At 39.1% G+C, this 27,169-nt stretch overlaps 1 protein-coding gene and 1 pseudogene across 3 annotated transcripts in view; both read right to left on the bottom strand.

Moving 5' to 3' along the window:
- The window catches only part of Agk (acylglycerol kinase), an 82,637-nt gene that overhangs the window by 32,590 nt on the left and 22,878 nt on the right, over positions 1-27,169 (bottom strand). For all 3 annotated transcript variants that reach the window (XM_090333423.1, XM_090333422.1, XM_090333421.1), the window contains exons 3-8: positions 24,545-24,584; positions 21,354-21,433; positions 15,731-15,806; positions 9,371-9,463; positions 6,142-6,174; positions 3,868-3,962 (exon numbers count right to left, since the gene is read on the bottom strand). In XM_090333423.1, the coding sequence (XP_090189549.1) occupies positions 3,868-3,962; positions 6,142-6,174; positions 9,371-9,463; positions 15,731-15,806; positions 21,354-21,433; positions 24,545-24,584 (417 nt within the window). The remainder of the gene's footprint in view (positions 1-3,867; positions 3,963-6,141; positions 6,175-9,370; positions 9,464-15,730; positions 15,807-21,353; positions 21,434-24,544; positions 24,585-27,169) is intronic.
- On the bottom strand, positions 9,586-11,108 carry LOC150063671 (transmembrane protein 126A pseudogene; annotated as a pseudogene).

Raw genomic sequence — 27,169 nt, 5'->3', positions numbered from 1 at the left:
TAAGGTAAGTTCTGAACATTTTTTGTTTTTCAGAATCATTTTAGCTATTCAAGTTTGTTTACTTTTCCATATAAATTTTTAATTAATCAGTCAATTTTTATAAATAGTCTTCCTGAATTCTGAGGTTGCATTGGATTTACAGGTCAATTTGGAGAGAACTGACTCTCAGGATTGAGTCTAGCCATCCCTGATCACAAACTTATCTCTATTTATTTAGGTCTTCCTGCCTTTTCTTTATTGATGTGTAATGTATAAATTTTTCACATTTTGTTAGATTTATCCTAAATAGTTCATGTTTTTGTAAATGATAAGCCAGGTCAATATTCTATTACCTATATTGTTAGCTATATATTAGAAAAAAATCATTGTAATTATTCTTTCTGGAGTTTATATTTACAGACAAGAGTGACTTAGAAACTATATTGGACTGTATATATTGGCTCGAGCCTGTAGTCAAGATTCTTGGGGGGCAGAGATCAGGTGGAATATGGTCTAGTCAAAAAGTCCAGACAAAAAATTAGTAAGATTCTCATCCCAATCAATAACCCAGGCATGGAGGTGCCTGCCTTGTAATCCCAAGGATGCAAAAGGTCTGTAGGTGTAAAGGTTGAGGCCTAAGGCTCGTGTGCACACACAAAAAACAAAAATGCCATCTGGAAAGGCCTGGAAATGACACTCAAATAGTATGGCGCTTGTCTAACAAGGGCAAAATCCCGAGTCCAAACCTTAACACAGAAGAAAAAGAACTAAAGGAAGGAAAGGAAAGGAAAAGAAAAGAAACTGATTTCTCTTCAGAGAACTAAGACTGTTACCTACACGGCCCCTCCTCATTTGTTCTGCCACATACAGACATGGAGAAGAAAGGCCCCCTTTCTGTGATAACTGATGGGAACAGCTATAAACTGATTAAAAAAAAAACAAAACTTCCTGGGTAATGCACTTAGTAACATTTAGAAAGTTATGTATTTAATTTTGGTTTGATTTAGTTATAGCATCTGGAATCAATAACTGCATAGAATTTATTATTTATTGTTTGTTCTGCTTAAATAACTTTTTAGTAAGTACAAAGTCTTAAGTGTATCAAGTGACTTCACTCATCACAACTGTTCTTACCTAGCCAGTCCCTACTTCAGCTGTTTAACTGAAATACTATTATTGTACATTTTATAACACAGAATGAATTGGTACAGAAGGAATTAGCTAACAATGAGGCACGGAAATGGAAGTTTAGAAAGATTAAATAAAATTCTTCAGATGCCAGACAGGCACAATAAGCATGGGCACTCTGCCTTTAGTAAGGCTGCCCTGGCTGAATCAATAACATATGTGGAGTCCCTAAGAGAAAGCCCACGCCTACAGTCTGCAAGCTCTGAGAGTCCCTCCATCACTGTGACTAAGAAGATGCATGCTTCATTCCTACCTAACAGGGCAGCTAAGTGCAACTTAACATACCTTAAAATCTTAAAAACACACATCTTCCTGGGCATCAGTAGTTCATGCCACTGTAATATGAGCTATTCAAGAGGCTGAGATCTGAGGATCTCAGTTCAAATCCAGTCCAGGGAAGAAAGTCTGTGAGACACTTACCTATAATCAACAAGCAAAAAGCCAAAAGTGAAGCTATGACTCAGGTAGTAGAGTGCTAGCCTTGAACAAAAAAGCTTGAGGGCAGTATTTAAGCCCTGAGTTTAAATACCAGGACCTGTATAAGAATAAATAAAATTTTTAAATGTGTGTGTGTGTGTGTGTGTGTGTGTGTGTGTGTGTGTGTGTTTAGGGGTTCCCTGGTAAACATGCTGAAATCATTGGATTTCCTCTGTTTCTCTATACATACTTATTCTAGTTTTCCTTCCAGGATGGATGCTACCTGGGTAGTACGTATCATGTACAAAGTAAGCTTCCGTAGAGGAGGAGCCCACTGTCAAGCTTGGGCTGACTTGGTATGAACATGAGCACATGTTCTCTAAAGGCCGCAGTGAGCAGGGCTTGGCCCAGAAGGGTACGCCCTCATTCTGGACAGTACTGAGCTCCATGACAAGCCTAGAAAGTGCTCTTAGAGAAGTACTGCAACTCAAAACAGCTTACTTGGCAGAAGACAACTAAAAAGCAACCTTAATTTATCATTCTCTAGCAATAATTGGAAGTTCTAAATAAAACAGTCCTGAAGCGTGGAACAGCACTTCAGAATTATTTACCTGCAACATTACATTACAAAGTCTAAGAAAACTGTTCTTTTTTTCTTCTGCAGTGATTATGGTACAAGAAATCCTGATAGCAGGGCAAGAAGCAAAGCCTTGCTCTTTTTAAACTGCCTCAGGCAACTGCCATGTTCGGAGGTCTGCAAAATTCTGAACCCAGTGCAAATTATTTCATTACTTAAGAGCCTAAGGCATGCTTAAAAATTAAGTTCTATAAATCTCTAAATTATAACTGGAATTAGAAACAACACTACTTTTACAACAGGCAGAAATCAACCCCTAAAATACTCAATGCTATTTCGGATCCTCAGGGTTTGCACACTCCTCATAAAACTGTTTTTAGAAAGGCAAGGGATTCTCCAAAGGAAATGATCTATCTCTGATCACACACACACACACACACACACACACACACACATATATTACCTGGATATGTTGGCTAACGTAAGTCAAATTAGTCTCTTTGGCACAAGTTCTCTACTATAATCAGAACCCAAACTCAATGAAATTATCTCAGGTATGCAAAAATTCTTGGGTAGCTCATTAATCACTATCTATTGACCTTCAAAAATTCCACATTCCAAAACGTGTTACCTATTGCAATGGCCTCTCCTGTCTTCTAAACCTCAGGATGGCTGTACAATAGTAGACTAGAACAAGGGCCTGACGTGTATGTGTGCATGTCTAATGTTTACTCTTGCACAAGCTTCAAAAATAAATAAATGCCGATTCAACAGTTGGCTCCTAAAATTACAACAGCAAAAATCAATCTCTGAGAATCAACTTAATGGAAACATTCCAAAGCAGAAAAATAGCCAAAAGAATCTTATTGTTATCATCATCATGATCATCATCATTCATTAGTGTAGAAGATTATAAATAGAAAGTTATAGAGAATTTTCAACATTCAGCAAGTATTTATTTACTGACTTTTTCCAATGTGTTACAAAGCTTAAAGACTCTCTCAGATATCTCCCTAGTTATTCAGATTTTTGTGACAACCACTCACTCAAGATTGTTATTAATTACTGTAAAAGTTGGACCTCAAATTGAAAATCCTTACTGTTCTGAAAGCCTATGTCTTTGATCATATAATGATTTCAAAAAAATAGGATAATACTAACAATCGGTCTGACTCCTGAGCAGTCGGAAGATTCTTGGTTAAGATTCATGTCAACTTTTTGTAGGTGATCAAGGCACACTGCTTTTCCTTGTCTGCTTTATCCTCATTGCTAACCACTTCAGTCAGTCCTAAAGGATGAGACTAGTTGGGGTTTTAGCTATTTCTAGCATCAAGATAATGAAGCCAAAGTTCTCAGTTCAGTTTTCATAAGGGACTTGACATTTGCTATTGTGTGTATATAAAGCAAACAAATGATCTGTGTGAATTTACCCTCACAAAAGAATCTTACAATATAAAAGCATAAACACACTTTGGATGAGAGATGGCTTCATAACTGATAAAAGGACAAAAAGTACCCCACAAGCAATTTCCTATTGGATGAGAAGTCTCACAACCCAACAGGGAAATTCCTAGTGACCTGAAAGATTCAAATCTCCTCCCAGTTATTTCAAGTTTCAGGCTATCAAAACTCAAAATAAAAGAAGTTGTCACTCATTCCCAAGCTCGCTCACCCACAGATGCCAACATTCCACAGTGACAACCTACTGGACTTTGTTTCCACTGTCAGCAAAGAGGGTATGGCTCAAACTACTGGTTTGGCCCAGTGGGATAAATCCAATGGGAATCTTACTGAAGGTGGCCTGAGGAAACAAAAAGAGAACATTTGTAGTTTGACAGAAATAAGGCTCGGTGGACAGGCACTGTCATCCACTATGACCAAGTAACTAGTCCTGTGTCAGCCTCCCCTTCTCCCCTCCCACATCTCCAGGCCACTAATAAAACACTATCAAGTGAGCAATTCCTAAAGCCAAGCAAACAGGGAAAATACAATGACATGGATTTGGGAGAAACACCTACATACTCGGTAATGAGAACTGTTTCAAAGAAATTTTAGTTAAGATAATACAGGACTTAATACCTGCTGGATCAATAAAGTATGACAGAGACTGGACCCTGTCATGACACTATTTGAAAAAGTAGCAAACTAAATTCAATTAGAAACATATACACTGATCAATGACAATAAACTACCTCAAATACATATAAGGCAAAGAGAAAAAGCAGGTCAACTGGCATAGCAGTGGATTTAATTAAATGTGGAAATATAGTAGATACTTTTAAGAATCTTCAAACACTATTTTGAATACAAATTATTATTAAAAGGACTGAGAAGGATTTCCATTATGTTGTTTTTATTCATGAAATAGTTAACTATTCTTTAAAACTTACATGAGATAATATTTAGAAGTAATCAGATTTGATGAATGAGTTCGCAACCCAGACTTAACAATGGCTAGCATTTGCCATTTTGCTTCAGATTTCCTTTTATTGTTGCTATTATTGTTGTTCTTTTATTTGTTTTGTTTTTGTTGGTTCTGGGGCTTGCATTTTGGGCCTGGGTACTGTCCCTGAGCTCTTCAGCTCAAAGCTACCACACTACCCCTGGAGTCACAGCACCACTTCCCAGTGATTAATTTTCTAGTGGTTAATTGGAGATAAGAGTCTCTCAGTCATTAATGCCCAGGGTGGCTTTAAACCTTAATCCTCATATCTCAGCTTCCTGAGTAGCAAAGATTGCAGGCATGAGCCATGGCACCCAGCTGGCTCGCTTCAGATGTTTTAACAATAAACCCAAGACAACTGCTCTACTACTTCAATTACACATCCAGCTCGCAAATGTTCTATTTTATAAGGGACTGTTAAAAAATTACAGCTTGTCTTAAGAATAATAAAAAATTGCCAGGTGCTGGTGGCTCACCTATGCATCCTAGCTACTCAGGAGGTTGAGATCTGAGGACTGCTGAGTTCAAAGCCAGCCTGGGCAATAAAATCAGGGATTCGTATCTCCAATAAACTACTCAAAAAAGGCCAGAAGTGAGGGGAGAGGATAGGGAGAGGGAAATGGGGACAAAAACATGAGAAAGGGTATGTTTGTGAAGTGATGTACCTTCTATCTGGTGAATATAACTGTATCCCCTTTATTAATTACAATTTAAAAAAATGCTTTACCTGGGGCTGGGAGTTTGGCCTAGTGGTAGAGTGCTTGCCTAGCATGCACGAGGACCTGGGTTCAATTCCCTGGTACCACATACATAGCAAAAAGCCAGAAGTGGTGCTGAGGTTCAAATGGTAGAGCTCTAGCCTTGAGAAAAGTCCAAGGATAGTGCTCAGGCCCTGAGCTCAAGCCCCACAACTGACAAAAAAAAAAAAAAATGCTTTACCTCAAAAAAAAAAAAAAAAAAAAAGGCCAGAAGTAGCACTGTAGATCAAGTGATACAGTGCTAGCCTTGAACAAACACAGCTCAAGGATAGCACCCAGGCCCTAAGTTCAAATCCGAAGACCAGGACCACCCACATATCCACAAGGATAAAGAAAGCCTGCCACGGGTTTATAACAGTGTCTTATGACAGGCAGCAGAAATGTATTTTCTACAATGTTGTCCTCCCACAATTTAAAATACAACATGACAGCCAGGCATGGTTGTACACTTACAGTACTAACTACTCCAGATGCTAAGACACGAAGTCTGAGTACTGCCTGGTCTACTTACCAAGACCCTGTTCTCAGAACTAAAACATATGTAAAAAATGGGTTGGAGGCATAACTCAAGTAGTAGAGCACTCGCTTAACATAAACAAGGCCCTGAGTTCAAAAATAAAGCAATCACACACCAAAAAAAATTCATATCACCAAAACCCTTACATTATGTGCGTGTGTGTGTGTGTGTGTGTGTGTGCACTTAAAACGGGGCAGATAAAGAATGAAAGTGAAAAGAATAGAAAATAAAAGCTATAATTATTCTTTTAGGAAAAGCTTACCTCATCAGTTCTTCGAAGAACTCCTGTGACAACCTACAAATGTTAAAAAAATATAAACAACATATTATTTGGTTTATCATAGAGGAATTGGATTCATTTTTCATGGGTCATAAACTTATTCATTTCCTTCCTAGAAACTATGTTAAATGATATAATGAATCTCAAAACATACTATATTCTCAAATAGGATTAAAGCTAAATTGGATTTTATCTTTGACCTAGGATCAATAATAAAAGCTAAGATAATTATAAAAACCCCATATTATGTTAGTAAGGCCAGGTTTTGTAGAACTTAAAACTAATGTCTATGTTTTAAGTTCTATAAAAAATGTGATGTAGGCATCAATTATACCATTCCCTAAGAAGTAGTGATATAGGAAAAAACTGCTTTGTTATACTCAATAAAATCTGCAAAAATAAATGTTGTTATTAAGGAATACAAAAGGAGGAATGCTATTATGAACCTGAAAGATACCTAAAGAAAAATAATTTCTCATGATCCTGCCACACTGGGTAATCATTAGTTACTTTTCACATGTTGCTATATTCCCCACAATCTTTTAAGCAATGACTATTTTAATGGCTGCAAATACTGTCTTCCTTAAAAACATTTTGTCAAGTAAGGGCTGACTCCTCCCTCCATCTTCCTCATCCTAAGTTCCAGGATTAAAGAGGGCTATCAAGGGTCTACGTCCTTCTCTGTAGGCATGCTATAAGAACTCTTCACACTTCATTAAAAAGCCATAAAAACAATCACAAGTTCATTACCAAAGCCTTTCGAAAAGAAGCTTAAGAAGGCTCATACAAGTGCCAAGTCAAATAGGACAGCACTGTTTGTTATTAGCTTCTGACCCCTGCAAACACAAGAAGCTACCAAATGGAGATAAAGGCAATCAGAAATGAGGTGTTTGCATGATGCATAGAGGATGAGTGAATGAGCATGAGGCAAAATCCCCTCCAGTGGGCTCATCAGGGACTTCTGATACATAAAGACTGCACTGGCCTGTTACAGGGATGAAAAAAAAAAAAAAACCTGCAGGACAAAACACCTGCCATCTTTGCTGGGTGAAAGCAAGCAGTAAGAGTATGCTATACATACATACATACATATAGTTGTAGGGCTTGAACCCAGGCCTGGGAGCTGTCCTTGAGCCTTTCTGCGCTTAAGACTAGTGCTCTACCTCTTCAGCCACAGCACCACTTCTGGATTTTGAGTGGTTAACTGGAGATAAGAGTCTCACAGGAAGATTCTCAGATCTTAGCCTACTAAGTGAGTAGAATATAGGCATGAGCCACCAGCACCTGGATGAGTATATCACTTTTGAAAATTAGTAAACTTTTAGCCAGGCAGTATTGGCTAATGCCAGTAATCCTAGCTTCTCTGAGGATCATAGTTCAAAGCCAGCCCAGGCAGTTAAGTGTGTGATACTCTTATCTCCAATTAGCCACCAGAAAACTAGAAATGGTGCTGTGACTCAGAGCGGTAGAACGTTAGCCTTGAGCAAGAGCACAGGCGTGGTGACCAAGCCCTAAGTTTAAGCCTTAGGACCAACCAAAAAACAATTAAAAATTAATTTATTTTTTTATTTTTTTTATATCTGGATTTTCTTTTTTTATTTTTTTCATATATTTTATTGTAATTAATAGAAGGGTTACATTAATTTAAAACATTAAAATTAGTAAACTATTATTTAAAAAAAACAGTTTTAGGTTATTAGCAAAGCTGAGAAGGCTCACAGATTTCCCATATTGCCCCTGACCATTAACAACAATCTCCAACCAAGGTATGCATTTTTTACCACCCAAGAGCTGACCATAATACATCATTAGCACCCAAATGTCATCCTTTACGTTTGTTTGGGTTCACTGTGTTCTAACTTGTAGGAAACATGCATATGATGATTACACATTCATCATTACAGTGAAAAGAGTGGTTTCATGGTTCTAACAGTCCTCTGTGCTTTCTATACCTTCTACTCTTCTCCCAATGTCCTGGAAAATGCTGATATTTTATTGTCTCTATACCTTTTCCAAATGTCAGATACTTGCAATCATACAATGTTTAGTCTTCTCATGTTGGGTTTTTTTTTCACTTAGTAATAAGCATTTACTTTTTCTGTCTTCTCACCGCTTGATACCTCAGTGTTGAATAATATTCTATTGTCCGAATGCACTAGTCTTTATTCATCTGTTGAAAGACAACTAAATTTGGGCAATTGTGAATAAAGAACTCCTTCGGAGTGCTCCCTGGAGCACACCTGCTGGATTATATGGTAAGAGTATATTCAACTGTTCCAAAGTGGCTGTAACATTGTACATTTTTGCCTTCTGAGATTTTAGTCATTTTCATAGGAACAAAGGAGCTAAACCATTTTGCATTCCCACCTGCAATGAGAGAGCATTCCTATTACTTTATACTCTTACCAATATCTGATATTGTTAGTTTTTTGGGTTTTATTTTGTTTTTTCTTTTTGGAAGTAAGGGGGGTTAAATTTAGGGTCTATTGAGCCACTCTTTCAGTCATTTTGCTTATAATTTGTTTTTCAGACAGGATCTCACTAACTTTTGCCTAGAGTGGCCTAGAATCAATCCTTTGATTCTCCTGCCTCTGCCTCATAAGTAGCTGGGATAACAGAGGTGTTCACCACACCCAGATGATTTTGGCCATCCTAACAACTGTGTAGTGGTATCTCACTGAAAATATATAATAGTAAAGTGAAGCCAGGACTGAGCTGTAGCTAGGTAGTAGATTGCTTGCCTAGCATATGCAATGCCCAGTGCTTGTTTACTGGTAATGAAAAAAAAAAAAAGATATACAGATATATTTATTTTCTTGAACAAAATCTTTTAAGTTTTATGGTAAGAAATATTCATTGTAATTGAAAATAAGGTTACATTACAAACAGAACTATTTTATAGTCGTCTTCAAAATATAACAAGCTTATCTTACTTATCACAAATTTGTCTTGTTTTATTTAATTTTATCAGACAAGTTTAGTAATAAATTCTTTAGAATTTATTAGAGAGTTTATTTAGAGAGTTTTACAAAAACAAATGGGATAGAGGCTTCTATAAAAATGTTACAGCTATACTAGTTTAAAAGCAATAGTCCAAAAAAGAAAATTACAAAAATAATTTCCTTAAATTACAAGTACTTACATCATTGTTCTGAAACCTAATTTCTTTCTTCCTTGCTTTCAAAGTGGCCCTGAAAAGAAAAAGCCATACCTCCTGCAAGGTGCCATCTCCTCCAGCCACAATGATCACATCTGTGCTTTCCATCAGTTCCAGCAGTTTCTTGGCCTGGCCCTCATAATCTGTCTGAAAAACAAAGGAAGCCTTTGGTAAATCTGCTATCCTAGGAACACAAAGTCAAAGGTTAAAAAACATGAGATGTTTTAAGGTTTTACATGGACTGCTTTAACTTTTTTTTTTTCACCAATTTATTTTATTTGTTCTAAGTCAGGTTCAGGAAACAGAAGAGCCTTTATGAGTGGCTTATATTGTCTAGATCCAAGGTATGCTGCAAATTCAGTCTGAAGTAAAATGGGAAAGAGCATCTTTCTAAAGATGGGCTTGAAATCCTGATCCAGTAAGTTTGCTTTATCTGGTAGCACTGCTGATCCACACCTGACTGCTAGACCACCATTCATAGGAATAGCCAAGGAAATAGGTACAGACTACCCACCATGAAACCAACTCAGATCACCTGTACTCAAAGGTAAACTGACAAAACCTTTGTGAGCAAAATTAGCTGTCACAAATGGGATCACTGCCATGGGTAAGCAAGATGCCACTGGAGCCTTTGTCACATGCAAGACATGTTGGAAAAGACTGTTTGCTATCAGGTCACAGAGAGCAGTATTAACTCCAACATACGTTGATCCATGTTCAAAGACATTCCTATCTGTTTCCGGAAGTTGGTTAGTTTTTCTGGTTATGATATCAAAAATTAAGTTTTCCTTGATAGTATCATCTGGTTTATGATTTTCCAGCGTAAGCCTCCCAGCAGCCGGCTCCCGGTTTCCTCCTGGGCCGCTCGCATCCTGCTACAACCTTTGCTCCTCTTTCCTGGGCGCAGCCATCTTTGACTGCTTTAACGTTTGCATAAATGGTAGACATGAAAAAGCCCAGCCATCAAAATAATTGTATATAGGTTTTTATCATTTTATACCTCGGAATCTACTGAGTCAGCCTCAGTTACACAATTTGCTAATCAATAGACCCATTTCTGGTCGAATGCAGATCCCAATACATCAATCACATAGGATATGAAGCAACATGATATCAAACAATAACGATCCTAAGAATTTACCCAAATGAACTGAACACAGTCCACATGAATGCTTATAGCAACTTTATTTATTAATTGCCCAAATATGAATAAACCAAAATGTATCTCAGTGAGTAAATGGATGAACTTCAGGACATCTAGAAATAGGAATGGTGTCTATCATTAAGAGGAAGTGAGCTTTTAGCCAGGAACAGTGGCTCATGCCTGTAATCCTAGCTACTTAGGAGGCTGAGATCTGAGGATCATGGTTCAAAGCCAGCCTGGAACAACCAGAAAAGCGGAAGTGGCATTGTGGCTCCAGGGGTAGGGCGGTGGCCTTGAGCTGTAGAGCTCAAGGACAGCACCCAGGCCCAGGGTTCAAGCCCCATGACCAATAACAACAACAAAAGGGGGAAGTAAGCTATCAAGCCATGAAAAGACACTAAGGAACTTGAAATATTACATGAAAGAAGTCAATGATCAAGACAGTGCTAAATCAATGATGGGATAAGGAAAGGCTGCATACTGCGTCATTCCACCTGTGACACCTCCAAAAGCATATTGTGGTGGTAAAAAGACTACTGGAAGAGAAAGGAGGGGTAAATAGCAGAATGCAGTGAAGTTAATGTAAAAATATTTCCCCAGAACCAAGATGTTTACTTGTGCCTGACACAAGTTAGAACCCAAATTCATAGTACTTGTGTAACATGAAAATCCTGCTAAGGCCGGGCGCAGTCCTCACTACTCAGGAGGCTGAGATCTGAAGATTTCGGTTCAAAGCCAGTCCAGCACCAAAGTCCGTGAGACTCTTACCTCAAATTAACCACCAAAAAATCAGAAGTCACGCTGTGGCTCAAGTGACAGAGCAAGAACCTTGAGCTGAGGAGCTAACGAACAACACCCAGGCCCAGAGTTCAAGACCTATGAAATGACCCCTCCCCCCCAAAAAAATCAAAGGCTGTGAAAAAGATTAAAAAAGCTTTGTGACCTACAGAGGCCAGAAGTATTGCTCAATGGTAAAGCACCTGCCTAGCAGAGGGGAGGCGGTAGGCCTGGTTCCCAGGCCTGCAACTGCTATAATAATAATATACTACTATAATAATAAATAATTTAAAATTTAAAGTTGCCAAAGAGATTTGAAAATTAAATGTATCATGTGATCCTGGACTGGCTGCAGAACTGGGGGCGGGGAGGAAGTACTCTTTTCTTTTCCTACAAATATTAGTATAATGAAGATCTTGCATGGAATCAATTCTAGGCTAAGAATGTGTTCATATACCAGTATAGGTAGGAAGACTGATGTCTGAAACCAGCCCCAGGCAAAAGTACAAACCCTACCTGGAAAGTACCTAAAGCAAAGAATGGCTGGATGCATAACTCAAGCAGGAGCACACATAGGGTCCTGAGTTCAAACTCCAGTACTATAAATAAATTTTTATAAATTGAGTAGTACTGTTGGGGTTTTTTGACAATTATTTTACAGTCACTGAAGAAAATTTCCTTCTTTCTTTATAGAAACATACACTATTGGAGGGAAATGGGGACCATGTCATGAGAAAGAGTATCAATGTTTGTGAAGTTATGCACCTTCTATCTGGTGAATATAATGTAACCCTTCTATTAATCACAATAAAAAAAAAACTAAAAAAAAAGACAAAAAAAAGAAACATACACTATTTCTGTAACTTACTTTCAAATGATTCAGGAAAGTAATATATATATATATATACACACACACACAATATTCATACACACAACATATATACATGTGTGGGGGCTGGGAGTTTGGCCTAGTGGTAGAGTGCTTGCCTAGCATACACAAAGACCCAGGTTTGATTCCTCAGTACCACATACATAGAAAAAAAGCTGGAAGTGGTGCTATGGCTCAAGTGGTAGAGCTCTGACCTTGAGAAAGCCCAAGGACAGTGCTCAGGCTCTGAGTTCAAGCCCAGAGCTGGCAAAACGCAAAACAAACCAATATATATCCATATGTCAAGAGTATATGCTCAATACTGTAAAATATTAATAGTTGGTGAACTACAATGGATGTGTGACTGAATTTTTCTAAGTTTGAAGTTATTTCAAGATAATGGAATTTAATGGAAAATACATAAAAAAGAAACCCTTCAAAGAGCAGCAGTTTCTAGTTTGACATATGAAAACATTAATATATTTGTTTTTCTATTAATATTTAAAATGCAACCTTTTTCTTTTTTTCATTTTCTGAGCATATAATATATAAGTAATGTTTGCATATAATTGGTAAATATCTTAAAGTGAAAAAAATACAAATATATGGTTCATAGGATACATGAATTGGGGTAGATACCATAAACTAATATTACAGAAGTGTTTATTTTGCTATGTAGGAAAATGCTGATGTAGTTACATAGAAAAATGTCCTTATTATGGATGTATCTAGGTGTAAAATAAGATGAGGTCTTCTCTTTATTTCAGAAAACCTCATGTGAGGATCAAAAGATGTGTAAGTAAGGCTATATCTGAGACTACTTCTTGCTAGCATGCCACTGGAAACCTAGATGGACCAACACAAGAATTTTCCTGAACACAAGACTGCTAGAGGATCCCAATCAGAAAAATAATGGCTGAGCCAGAATGTGACAGGTAACTACTACAGAAATATGTTCAAATATATGCTTTATGGATTAAACTGTCCAGGCCAAAGAGGGAGGGAAATTAGAATATGTTTTTGTGCCTTTACTAATGATGCAGCTAAAAATGTACAAATGCTGAGAGCAAAAGGACTGAAAATTTAATACTAAAATCTCTGGGGATGTGGTTCAGTAATACAGTGCATGGGTTCCATCTCCAATGCTGAAAACAAACAAACAAAACCTAACACAAGTAAGTTACTGCTAATAATACTAGCAAAGATAAACTATTGCAAAAGGCAGAATTAATGCTGAAGACAATCTTCACGATGAGGCCAAAATGCAATGAAAATAAAATAATTTGAAACTTGGGTCTTTCTAATAACAGACTCAAGACACAAAACAGAACAGATAAAACTATGTAAAGAAAGACAAATCTGTGATCATAAGAGATGATTCCTAATAAGTTATCTTGGCGATTTATAGTTAAAACCAATATAAATCCAGGACAAAGATGATTGCAATAACCTGATTTAATAGATAAAAACAGATCACAGTGTCCAACGATTGATATGCTTTTAGGCACACAGGGAACATTTATGAATACAGTCTCTATTCTACACTCTAAGGCCAATCTCAATAAAAGTGAATTATATGGAATACATTCATTTTACCAAGATGCAAGTAAATTAAAAATCTTTGGTAAAAGAGGGCTAAATACACTAAGATCATCCATCTGGCAAGCATAAAGCCTATATGCAAACCCTACTACTGTAAAAAAATATACAGTTAAAAAAACCTCAAGGGCTGGGACTTTGGCCTAATGGTAGAGTGCTTGCCTAGTATGCACGAAGACCTGGGTTCGATTCCTTGGTATCACATACATAGAAAAGCCAGCAGTGGTGCTGTGGCTCAAGTGGTAGAGCTATAGCCTTGAAAAAGTCTAAGGACAGTGCTCAAGTCCTGAGTTCAAGCACCCAGACTGGCAAAAAAAACCCAAAAAACTTTAGATTTGGAAATTTAGACTTGTCTAACTCCCAAGTCAAGCAAAATCATAATGGGAATTAAGAAATACTGAGAAATTAATTGTAATGGGAGTACTACATGTTAAAAGTTAAACGTTATAGGACTTAGCTGAAGCAGTAAAGTACAATTGAGAGCTTTAAACATGTACAGTATGAAAAGAAGATAGATTTTAAGGGAATAGGCATCAAACTAAAATGTCAGAGCAAAAAAAATGTCAAATGAAGGAAATATTTAGAACAGACTAGAAATAAATGTAACAAAACATGCAAATGAGCAGATCAGTAAGTAATCCTGGGTAAGAACTTCGGGGGTAGGGGGGAGGGTAATGGGGACCAAGACATGTGAAAGGGTATCAATGTATGTGAATTAATGTACCTTCTATCTGGCAAATATCATGTAACCCTTTTATTAATTACAATAAAAATATTAAAAAAAAAAAACTTCTTGGATCAGCCAGCTTCTTAGAAGATGACTAAGGGAAAACAAGAGAGCGGGCCCAAATATATCCTATGAAGAATGAAGCCAGGACATTGCAGATGCTACATGGGAATTTTAAAGTAAAAAGAAGATATCTATGCACATCTTAATGCAATTACTTGGAAAATCTAGATAAAATAAACAGATGTGTTGGGCATGTTGGCTTATGCCTCTTATAATCCTTACTATTTAGGAGGCTAAGATCTGAGGATCTTGGTTCAAATTGAGAAAGTCCATGAGGTTTTCATCTCCAATTAACCATCAAAAAACTGGAAGTGGAACTGCTGCAGTTCAAGTAGTACAGTACTAATCTTGAGGGAAAACAAAACACAACACCTCAGAGACAACACCCAAGCCCAGGACCCAATGAGTATTTTCCTCTATCAATTACTCAATAAATAAGTAAGTAATATCAGTATTATAGTTAGCCATTCCAAGACGCTTTTCTCATCCTAGAACCTGTTACACTGCAGGTACTGCATTGTTACCTCCCTTTCTATTTTCCCTAGAGCAGAATACTGGAAAATGTTAGCTCAGAGAAGTTGGAACACAGGACTTAACACTGCATGGCAAATTACGCTAAATGACCTGTAATCTCTGAGTTACTGCAAGTGTATAATTCAGAAATAAGTTAACCATAGACTTACAAACACTGTAAGGATTGTTTTCACCAAATTCATACCCTGCACACAATGAACTTCTGGAACTTCACAATTCCCTTTTTTTTGTTTGTTTGTTTTTTCCTGTTCTTTCTGCTTCAAAGCTAAATCTCACATATTGTAAACATTTACTGTTTCCAGTTCCTCACCACAAGTAATTTCTTAATTTCTTACCAGGGGGGAAAAATGTTGACCTGTTTGTGGAACTACTAAGAAATTAAATTGCTCAAAGGTGAGGGTCTTGTGCCTTAGGGGGGAAACTGGGATAACTCCAGCAACTTCAACTTCTAAGTAAATACACAGTTCCACTTCCGCTCAGATGAAAGATTCTGAGGTTGTCACACACCTCTAGAACTTATTTTCAAAATGAGAGGCTGACACTAACAAGAAAAAAATACCAAACAGCTTTCATTATCAGAACAAACAACACTGATTGCTTTGCACTTACTTGTCTTTGTGACAAGTGATTTCTGCTAAGAGCAGTGAATACTTAAAAGGGGTAGTAGTTTAGATACAATAAATCCTACAGAGTCACTCTCACCTTAACCACGGTCACATCCATGCCAGACAAATGTAAAATGGGGGCAGCATTCTTCTCAAACAGAGTCCTGGCTTTGCTGTGGACAAAGGGGGGAAAATATAATTACTTTAGTATGAGTTTCCAAGAAGAATTAAGAAAAACAGGCATCTTTTCTGGAATTGAGTAAGACAGACTATGGAATAGGAGTTTCCTTTGTATATGTTCAAGTGGAGGCAGTTCAGCCCTGAAAATGAGTTACTACAGACAAATAGTTTGTGCCTCGTCTGCTAAAGCCACTTCTCACTGATGTGGGATGGTTACCGCTCACACTCGGGGCAGCATCATGGCTCAGTTCAGAGCCTTGCTGGGTTTACCGAGTGACAGACACAGGTAGAACTGGAGTTACAACACGATAGTGAAGACAGGGATACTTGCCCCTGTGGTCTGTTCACACGGTCTAGTGGAAGGAATGGAGAGAATTTACTGTAACATTATGCATATGGCCAGAGGGATAGAACAAACAAAACAGAAAATTACTTCATTCTAAGCCAGTGAACTCAATCTTTTGGATAGCTATACACCATTTTTAACTACTTCAAAAGCTACATATCTTTTTATTTCCTTTTGGGCAGTACTGAGGTTTGAACTCAGGGTCTCACACACACTGAGCAGACACTACCTACCATCTGAGTCATGCCTCCAGCGCCTTTTTTCACAGGTTATTTTTAAGATGGGGTTTCTCTTTCAGCCCAGGCAGGGCTGGGCTCTGTTCTACTTTACTTCCCTCTTTGCTGGGGATGACCGGCCTATACCACTGTGCTCCCCACACCCCAGTAACGGAATAACAGGCATATGCCACTGAGCTCATTTGTTGCCCAGGTTGTCCTCAAATTCTGATTCCACAGTCTCTGGAGCTAGAAATACAAGCTTGAGCCACCTCAGTCGGCTTAATTCCACATGTGGAGTGTGCCTGGGGACAAAACAGAACTCTTCACCATGATGGCAAGAAAGGAGGAAGTTCAAAATGATCCCGTGTAACTACAGGTTAACTAGTTAAAATTACTGGGGCCCTTTCTCTGTGCTCTAGGTCTTGATATGGCCCTCTAAAGCAAATTTCAGTGTGTGATGATTAGAGATTTCTAATACTGTCTTCAGACTAGAAGCTTTGAGAAATTAAACTCAAGATGATACTCATTCTTGATTCTCTTAGCGTCTAGAATCATGTATGGAATATGTCAGAGGTACTAAATAAACCTGATAAGTTAAAACACAAATGAGTAAATAAGCTTGACTCAATTGTTTTCAATAAGTAAATTCTAATGGAAGAGCAAATGGCTAGATTGGAGTATCTGGTAATTAATTGTTGAATAACCTTTAGGTAGGTTTGAGTATTTCTGAAAATGAGCTCTTGCCCAATTTAGGTCAGAATTCAGAAATCTAGAACTCAAGGGATACAAAAGTTACAAAAAGTCCCTCCACTAATGGTATAGTGTCAAAATCAAATAAATGTTAAAATATACTAATTAGTCGACCTATCTTTTACTTAAAACACTTTCTGCCAGGCACAGTGGCTCATGCCTGTAATCCTAGCTACTCAGGAGGCTGAGATCTGAGGATCAAGCCAGCCCAGCAACAAAAGGACCTGAGACTCTCATTTCCAATTAACCTCTAGAGGAAACAGGAAGTGGGGCTTGGCTGAAGAGTAGGGTGGTAGCCTTGAGCTGAAGAGCTCAGGGACAATACCCAGGCCCCAGATAGGATGGTAATTTTGAGCTGAAGAGCTCACCCAGGACTAGTGCAAGCCTCATAACCCATGAAAAAAAAAAAAGAAACAACAACAAAGAAAACTTTCAATTATTACATAAAAGTACTTCCGATCAACGTTAAACATCTAACTTTTAAATCCATGTTCATTCATCCTTCTTCCTAAAATACCTTTTGTCTCCAGGCACTGGTGGCTCATACCACACCAGTAATCCTAGCTACTCAAGAGGATATGAGGATTACAGTTCAGAGCCAACTAGGGTAGAAAAGTCTGTGAGACTCTTATCTCCAATTAAAAACTACCCAGAAAAAAAACAGAAGTGGCATTGTGGCTCAAGTGGTAGAGTGTTAGCCTTGAGCACAGAAAGGCTCAGGGACAATGTACAGGCCCTGAGTTTAAGCCCAGGAATGCCAAAGAAAAAAAAAATAAAGAAAGAAAGAAACTGGGGCTGGGAGTCTGGGCTAGTGGTTGAATGCTTGCCTAACATGTACAAAGACTCTGGGTTCAATTCCTCGGTACCACATACATAGAAAAAGCCAGAAGTGGTGTTGTGGCTCAAGTAGTAGAATGCTATCCTTGAGAAAAGCCCAAGGACAGTGCTCACGCCCTGAGTCAAGCCTGAGGACGGGCAAAAAACAAACAAACAACAACAACAACAAAAACTGGATCCCATCATTTTGTGCTTATTCATGTCTTTGGTTGATGTCATGGATTCAGAAAAATCTCTAAAAATAAGGGTGACACCTTTGCTTTCTAATTTTCTATAAAAAGATTGAGGAACAAGTGTTACCAATAACAAATACATTATTTATTATATAATTAACAGTGCAAAAGCACCAGGGCTAAATAAAAACTTTATGTACTTATAGCAATTTCCAGGCTCAGGCACACACAAAATAATTACTCTTTAATGTATTATTTATTAATGCTAAACACACAGTTATCTTATTTCTTAAAGCTCTTTTGAAGTTTTAAACTAGTGCTGCATAATGAAATAGCTAGATTATAAATTATAAATTACATGTCCAAGACAGAGCATGAAGACAAAAACAATGCGATAAATAGTGAAATCTTTAAAATAAAGAAGATGCTGGGGAGTCTGACAGTGGCCACGTCCTGGATACACATGCGGTTCTCCTTGTTGAAGGAGACAAAGCCTTCAGGAAAGGAAGACTATACCTGGCAGCAGATTCCTCGCCTGCCTTCAGACAAAGGAAGGCATTATTACACTTGTCCACAAGAACACGGTTAAAAATGGAAACACATTTACAGGTCAAAACAAGAATAGAAAACTGCTCTGAAAAAAATCAGCTTATTGATTTTTTTAATCCATGGTACAGTGTGTGCTTGGCATGTGTGAGGTCCTAATATGACCCCAGTACCAAAAAATAAAAAATAGAAATTACAGACCCTTCAGAAGTAGAAACTTACAGTAACTGACTATATCTTAAGCAAAATGCCATATATTTCTTCACCAAAATGACCAAATTAGGAACTTAATAGATCTCTGAAGGAATAACACAGAATAATACACAACAGCTAGATGAGAGCAGGTTGCAATAGACTGAAGGAATGGTACAGGCGCTGTTGGGAAGTGGGGCAGAGCAAAGTGCAGCCTGGCCTGAGCCTCACCAGCATTAGTAACAGCAACAGCCAGCCTCTGCAGGCACTTTCTGTGACACAGTAGCAAAGCTTTAGGATTTCACAGGCATTAGCTCACTTAATTCAACAGACACTCTATATAGCGATTGGCTAAGGTATGTGCTAGTATTCTCTTGAGTTTGCACATGAGTAAACTGAGGACTTACAAGTCCTCCTCCAGTATCCCAGAGTTAGTGAGCAGCAAACAAAAAACCCACGCTGTCCTCTTGTAAGTAGGTACCCTGGCCATTGGTTGTATTGTGTTGGTTGGTATTGCTTAGGTCTGGAATTAAACAAGAAGGCTCAATAGGCATTACAATTCATTACAAGTGGAGTGTTTATGAGGTGAAGAACAGTCTCTAACAAAGCCCAGAAAGTGTGACTGAATTAGGCAGGGTAACACAGACAATGTGTTGGTACCTTGGGGAGGGAGGAAGTACTAGGATTTGAACTCAGAGCCTCATGTCTTGCACTTATTAAGCTCTACGTCTGAGTTATGTCCCAGCCCTTTCCTCTGTTTTTTTGTTTTGTTTTTTTAGTTTTTTTCTTTTTTGCTTGTTTGTTTTGTTGGTCATGGGGCTTCAACTCTGGGCCTGTGCACTGTCCATGAGCTCTTCAGCTCAAGACTAGTGCTTTACCACTTTGAGCCACAGCACCACTTCTGGCTTTCTGGTGGTTAAGTGAAGATAAGAATCTCACTAACAAACTTGAGTGCTGAACCCTGATTCTCAGATCTCAGCCTCCTGAGTAGCTAGGATTATAGGTGTGAGCCACTGGAGCCCTTCTGTTTTCTCTATTTTTTGAATAGGATCTCATGGTTTTGCTGAGGTCAGCTCTTTGTGATCCTATTTTTCCCCCCACAGAACTGGGATGGCAGGCAAATCACCCAACTCACTTTACTAGTTGAGGTGGGATCTTGCTAACTTTTCCCCAGGCTTAGCCTCAAATTGAAACTCTTCTAATCTCTACCTCCCACATAGCTGGAATTAGAGGCATGAACCACTGTGGTTGTTTTATTTTTAAGAAACAAGGTTTCACTAACTCTTGGCCTTTCCTGCCTGGTCTGGTGGCTCATGCCTGTAATCCTAGCTACTACTCAGGAGGTAAAATCTGAGGATCACGATTTAAGACCAGACCAGGCAGGAAAGTCTATCTTTCATCTCCAATTAACCACCAAAAGACAGAAGTGGAGTTGTGGTTTAAGTGGGAGAGTATTCACTTTGAGAAAAAAAGCTCAGGGGCAGCACCAAAGCCCTAAGTTCAAGCTTTAGAGCTGGCACAAAATTACTACTACTACTACTACTACTAATAATAATAATAGTAATCACAGGTGTGACTGGCTTCTCATCTGTGAAGTCATACCCACTGCTCTCCAAGAAGTGCAGAGAAGAGCTGACGGCAGAACTCTGCTTTTTCTTACTATAGCTACGGTAACATACCACCACAAATTGGTCACGTGCTTGTTCCTATCCTGGTGACGCTGGATGGGCACGTGTAGAATCCACTCTAATACATATTCTTTCTTCACAAAGGCCAAACACAATTATTCTACACGTGGAAGTAGCCTTTATTCTATTTTTTAAACATAAATTGCAAATTATTTCCTTCAATGCCATCAAGGTCTATACATTTACTGTTCCAACTAAATGAGAGCATCATGTAACATTATACGACTTTTATTTTTCTTGTCTGGGGTATTTTTTTTTTCAGAGTATCTGTGAGTTCCGCATATCCACAGCCCTCTCCATTTCAGTGTGACACCGTTGGGTCAATGAACCAATATAAGTCACTAGCTTATCCGAGTGCTAATTTTTCACTTAATTCCCCTATCTCCCTGAGAGACGGCTCGGTGACATGACAAGCATAGAACCAGGTCATCCTTGTCTGTCCCTTGGGATAAACATCCTACCTTCCCATGCCCACAGTGCTCTTGGGTATCTACAGAGAGGACCTGAAGACTTGTACCATGCAGCAGGCCAGTTCTCAGAGGCACTGAGTACAAGCAAGTAAGATTGTTTTGTACCAGTTAATTCTGGAGAATTACACTTCAACTTGACAGGTTTGCTAAGTATCACCTCACTTTATAGTTATTCCACATTAATCATTATTTCTACATTGTGAATGAATCTTATTGCTACAAGAGTACTGGACATAGCTCTTCCAATCTTACCCAATCTACCTGTTTGTCCCTCTTAGAAAAATAGTATATACTTTCTTAAGAATCACAAAGTGGTATACCCTTTGCAAGCCGCAGGATTGAGAAAAACAGTTGCCTTCTTCACTTGAGCATTGGGAGGAATGAGCTGGTTACCAAACACCTAAAAAGAAAAAAAGAGAAGTTTCTAGTAAATGCCCTTTCATTCAGCTAGGGATTATATATATTCTTTCATTCCAAGAGTTTGCTTCCAGAGATGAGTGATCTTCTCTGAGAAAAATAACATGCTCATTCATGATCCAACACCAACAAAACACCAGAAGCAACAATGCACCACTATTTCATGATGATAGTTAATTTTGAACTGGTATAGATATTTTGCTTTACCTACTTGGACATCTTTTCTCTATAAAATATGGTGAGCTTTATTATAAACATAAGCAGTAAGGCCGTCATAATCCACATGTCCTTAGTTTCAGCATGTGACCTTTGTCTCAATCAACTTATTAATATAACTTAGTTCTGGAGAATCTGGGTTGCCAATATATGTAAACAATCAGCCAGCCGGGCGTGGTGGCTCATGCCCATAATTCTAGCTATTCAGAAGGCTGAGATCTGAGGATCAAGGTTCAAAGCCAACCTGGGCACAAAAGAACCTGAGACTCTTATCTCCAATTAACCTCTAAGAAACAGGAAGTGGGGCTTGGCTCAAGGGTGGTAGCCTTTAGCTGAAGAGTTCAGGGACAATGCCCAGGCCCAGGGGTAGGGTGGTAGCTTTGAGCTGAAGAGCTCAGGGGCAGCACCCAGGCTGAGTTCAAGCACTATGACCTACAAAAAAAAAAAATTGAAAGAAAAGGGAAAAAAAAATAGCCTACGTTGCAGTGTGTTATGCCTGTAATGTTAACTACTTTAGACCTAAGATCCAGGAGATCACTGTTTGAGGCAAACCTGGCAAGAAGTCCATGCAACCTCATCTCAACCAATAAAAATGCGGTGTAGAGATACACCCATGCCATTTTAGTTACAGAAGACGGTGGTGGAGGAAGCAAGACCCTATCTGAAAAATAACAAAAGCAAAACAATGCCAGGGGCATGGCTCAATTACTAAAGTATCTGCTTAACAAGACAAGACTCCAAGACCAAATTCCACTAGGACAAAAAGAAATGAATCTAATACTCAATTTACCTCTTCTTTGCAATGTTATATCACAACTAAAAAGCAGCAACTAGCATGGGAAGTGTGAACACCTCTTTTGCCACTTTTACATACAATGATCCCGTCTCTCAGAAACTAAGGAAGTCACTAATCTCATTTTTACAAAGTCAAGACTTGGAAAGATTAAGTTAGCCAATGTCACAAGGGTTAATAAATTACAAGTCTAGAAGTGGAGGTAAGAGCCTTTAATAAGAGAAGTGGAGGTCAGGCTCATGCCTTCTTGGTCAGAAAGATTTAGGTTCGAGACCAGCCAAGGCAAGACATTAGTGAGACCCCATGTCAAAAAACTAGCTAGGTGTGGTGGATCACAATTATAATGTAAGCTGCTTGGGATGCAGAAGTAGGAGGACAGCAGTCCAGACTGCCCTGAGCGGCAAAAAAGTGATCCTATCTGAAAAATAACCTAAAGTAAAAAGAGTTTGGGGTATGGCTCAAATGGTAGTGTTTGTCTACCAGGTCCTGAGTTTAAACTCCAGTATGACAACACTCCCCCGCCCCCCACCCCAACACATACACAAAATGATGTTTGAGGTAGGAATCACTTTAAAGTTAATATTAAACTTTATTTTATAATGACCTTGATTTAATCACTGTATACTGCATACCTGTATCAACATATATTACATCCATACACACATATAGTGTCAATTTAAAAAGTTTTAAAATGTAAAGTTTATTTTAATTGATTTTTTTGTTTTTGTTGGTTGTGGGGCTTGAACTCTTGGCCTGGGTGCTGTCCCTGAACTCTTCAGCTCAAGGCTACCACTCTAAAACTTGAGCCACAGCATCACAACCAGTTTGTTTGTTTTCTTTTCTAGTGGTTAGAGATAAGAGTCTCACAGGCTTTTGTGCCTAGGCTAGCTTTGAACCATGATCCTCAGATCTCAGCCTCCTGATTAGCTAGGATTACAGGCATAAGCCACTGGTGTGCGGCAAAAGTTTATTTTATTTGATTTCCAAAACCTGGAGCCATGTAATATACTTAAGCAAAACTATAATCAAATTCTTAAAACTCACATTCAACTAGGCTCTAATAGTTCACACTTGTAAGCCTAGCTCCTGAGGAGGCTGAGATCTGAGAATGAACGTTTAAAGCCAAACTAGGCATAAAAATCCATAAGATTCTTATCCACAACTCGCCAGAAGTGGAGCCGTGGCTTAAGAGGTAGCGCACCAGACTTGAATGAAAAAGCCAAGTGAAAGTATAAGAGTATCAGGAAGCACACGCACGCACGCGCGCACGCGCGCGCACACACGCGCGCACACACACACACACACACACACACACACACACAATACCTAAATTCCCATTCAGAACATTTAGATAACAACCATCGATGAGAGGAACTTACTACATCCCTGACCCTCAGGAAATGTGTCAGAAACAAGTATGAGGCTTGCCTTCCCTTAGTAAGGGCTTCATTCCCTTGTCATTTTTAACATGGGTTTATCTCTTTTTTTAAATAACATATTTCTGACATCATAAGCTTAAGTGACATATAAGTAAAAAGGCAACTGAGTCACAGCTACCACCTGTCAGGCCAAATGGGGAGGCAAGACAGTGGGCTTGAACTGGAGCAGATGAATGGACATTTATGTAGAATCTCCTGAAACTAGGTTAAGGAATGAGTTGCATTAAAGAGATGAGCATAACGTCTGAATCAACAATTTGGAGACAATTTGACTTTCAGAGGCAATGCTGGCTCTGAACTAATATCCCAGTGGACCATTTGGATCTGGGCTGGTTCAGGGTTGAGCCAGATCTTCAAGGACAACTGCAAATACAGCAAATTCCCAGAGCTCCAGGGTTTGTGTTCTCAGGAGTGATCCAGAAGTAAACAAGCCTAGCGGGACGGGTGTTAGGAGTGCTCCTTGCCAGATGGTTAATGTCCCTCCACACTGCTCAGAGTTGGCTTGAAGCCTGATTCATCCCCAGATAGTGAGGGGAAATAGCCAAACTGCACCGAGGCGAGATCCTGCGCGTGTCCCAGGAGTACTGTGGGCTTCCTGCTCCGTGGAGATAAGAGGGTTTAATTTTCTTACAGGAAATGGTATTACCTGAGCTTCTTGACAGGCAGCTCTCCTTAGCAGGTTATCACTGTCAAAGCAAACAAAAAAAGAAAACCAACATCAGTTTCTACAGCAGATTAAGACCCAAGCAAATTCTGTGGGATTTGCACTTCTTCCCTATAAATAAGCAAGTCAGAGTTTCTTCCAGACCTGATAACAAATCATGGGCACATTCTCTGAACAAAATGTTAAATGAAGTACTTCTACAGTATCCCAGGCAAAACAGTTTCTTCCCGTAATGGTCACCTTCTGACCCTAAGAATTTGAAGACATGACTTCACATAGCAAATGGGCTTCAGAGGTGAGATTAAATTTAGGACTTGGAAAGCAGAAGGTTATTCTGTATTATCAAGATGGAGCCGCTCTTCTCATGAAGTCCTTAGTACAGAACAGCTTCCTTGCCTGTGGTCAGAGCAGATGGGACTCTGGAAGATGGTGGAAAAAGCTGAGAGCCTAAGAATGTGGCACAACTCCCAGGAAGTGGGGAGACTGGAAGGTGGCTTCGCCCCAAGTGTCTCCTCAAGTCCTTGCTGGCATTTTGATTTTAGCTCAGGCAGACCTAATTCACATAAGATAATAAATTTATGATGTGTTAAACTATGGTAATTTACTAGTCAAACACAGAAAACTAATATACGCATCCTGAATTTTTCTTATCAAGGGGAAATCACTGCGCCTGTTTTAGAAGAAACAACCCTGATGTTGAGTAGCTTCTGCTATTTTCTCTTCTTTATATCATAGTCAGTCATTATATCACAAATGGGAAATTTTGTCAAGAGGCAAAATTTTGGCTTCTGTAAATGAAAGCATTTCTAGCACCTGATCACCTACTTAGTATAACGGTCTCTAAAATATACCTAAAGAATAGCACTGACTCAAGCGTGTGCTCGAGTCTGCACTTGTCCATGTTGCTACAATGAGAACTTCAGGCAGGAAAACCAGTACCCAGAAAACATGTCCATTAACCAATTTACAGGAAAGATTTTAAAAGGGAAAAAGGGTTGTTTCCCTTAAATTCTTTTCCCTGAACAGATTTCATAACATTGGAGACCTTGAATTTTGCATCTGAGTCATTTCAAATCTAATCTGTACATTGAAGACAGAACAAGCCATGAAAATAAAAAACCGGCAGCTTTTTGCCTTAGTTGCACAGTCCAAGGCTGCTGGACAATGCTGTCCACAGCCAGACTATTCAAACCAGCCCAACGGTCCCTGGGCAATCAGCCTCAGAAAGAGCACTGTCCAAAGGGAGGCATTCATTGAGGATGCGCATTAATGTGAACCTGACAACAGAAAGGCAGCAGTATCTCTGAGGCCCCAGCTGTCTGACAGAGCTCTGGAAGAGTCTCCCCTTGTGAGGTGGCCCAGGATGAGCCAGCCCCCAGACCCACCAGGCCTCAGCTGCTTGTGTGACTCTAAGCCACGGCTATCTTGGTGGCAGGGAGTTACACTACCTTCCTGTCCCATAGCCAAGACTCATAAATCCCTACTCTTTGCTGTTCTCCCTGCTTCCCTCCCTATCAAATGCCCCAGCAAGAAATGCAAAACTCAGCAACAAAGCCAGATGCAGTGGCTCACGCCTGTAATCCTAGCTACTCAGGAGTCTGAGATCTGAAAATCGTGGTTCAAAGCCAGCCCTGGCCCTAAAATCATTGAGACTCTTATTTCTAATTAACCACTAGAAAACTGGAAGTGGCAACTGTGGCTTCAGCGGTAGAACTGTAGCCTAGAGCTGAAAAACTCAGGGAGAGCACCCACGCCCAGAGTTCAAGCCCCATGACCGACCCCTGCCTCCAAAAAAAATTCAGCAACAATAAGAAAACTACCATATGGTAAGATAAAATCAGATATGAGCTACTCAAGTTATAAAAACAAGCAACATGTTCACAGGCCTATGTAGTTTACTTGACACTTCATATCTATGACTTTCTAAACAATGAAGAGGTAAAACCTGAGTGCACAGTAACCCCTGAATCACAGAGTTAACACCAGGCTTCCGTAGGAACAGGGTCATGGTCACTAGATCTCATGGTCATGGTCTCAGGGTCATGGTCACTTACCTCTCATGCCTGCCTCCCCACCAACTTGTGTCCAATAGTATGTTGTGTTGTTTTGTTTTCCTATGTCTCCAATCTCTTACCAAATGGACTCATCATATAGGCAGGTCCTTCTGCATAAGTTCTCCAGGCCTATGGAAAGTTATAAACCTGCCCCTCCCTTTCAGTCTATTTCTTCTACTGCTTCGGTTCAGGTTCCTCCACCACTTAGAGGCTAATCTCTGAAGACCCCCTTCCCATAGACACCAATATCATCAATTCGAACACTTAGTACAAGATACGCAGAATCACTAGTATAGGATACCAAAATCATTATTTCAAATCATTAGTTCAAGATAATGGCTATAACAGCCCGAAATGGGGTTGTGGCTCAAATGGTAGTGCTAGCCTTGAAGTAAAAGGCTAAACAAGACAGCAAGGTCCTAAGTTCAAGTTCCAGTATGAGCCAAAAAAAGTCCAGGTGAACAAAGTTGCAGAAAGTAGTTGGTTGCTGAAACAAACTAAACACAAAGACCCAAAGTGCTGAGTATGACACAATCAACAAGAATTGGTCCTG

Source organism: Megascapheus bottae, chromosome 5 (assembly GCF_031878675.1).
Source record: "Megascapheus bottae isolate mThoBot1 chromosome 5, mThoBot2.hap1, whole genome shotgun sequence".
In the NCBI taxonomy this organism is placed as follows: Eukaryota; Metazoa; Chordata; class Mammalia; order Rodentia; family Geomyidae; genus Megascapheus; species Megascapheus bottae.
Note: the sequence above shows the minus strand (reverse complement) of the source record. Positions and strands in the feature narration are given on the sequence as shown.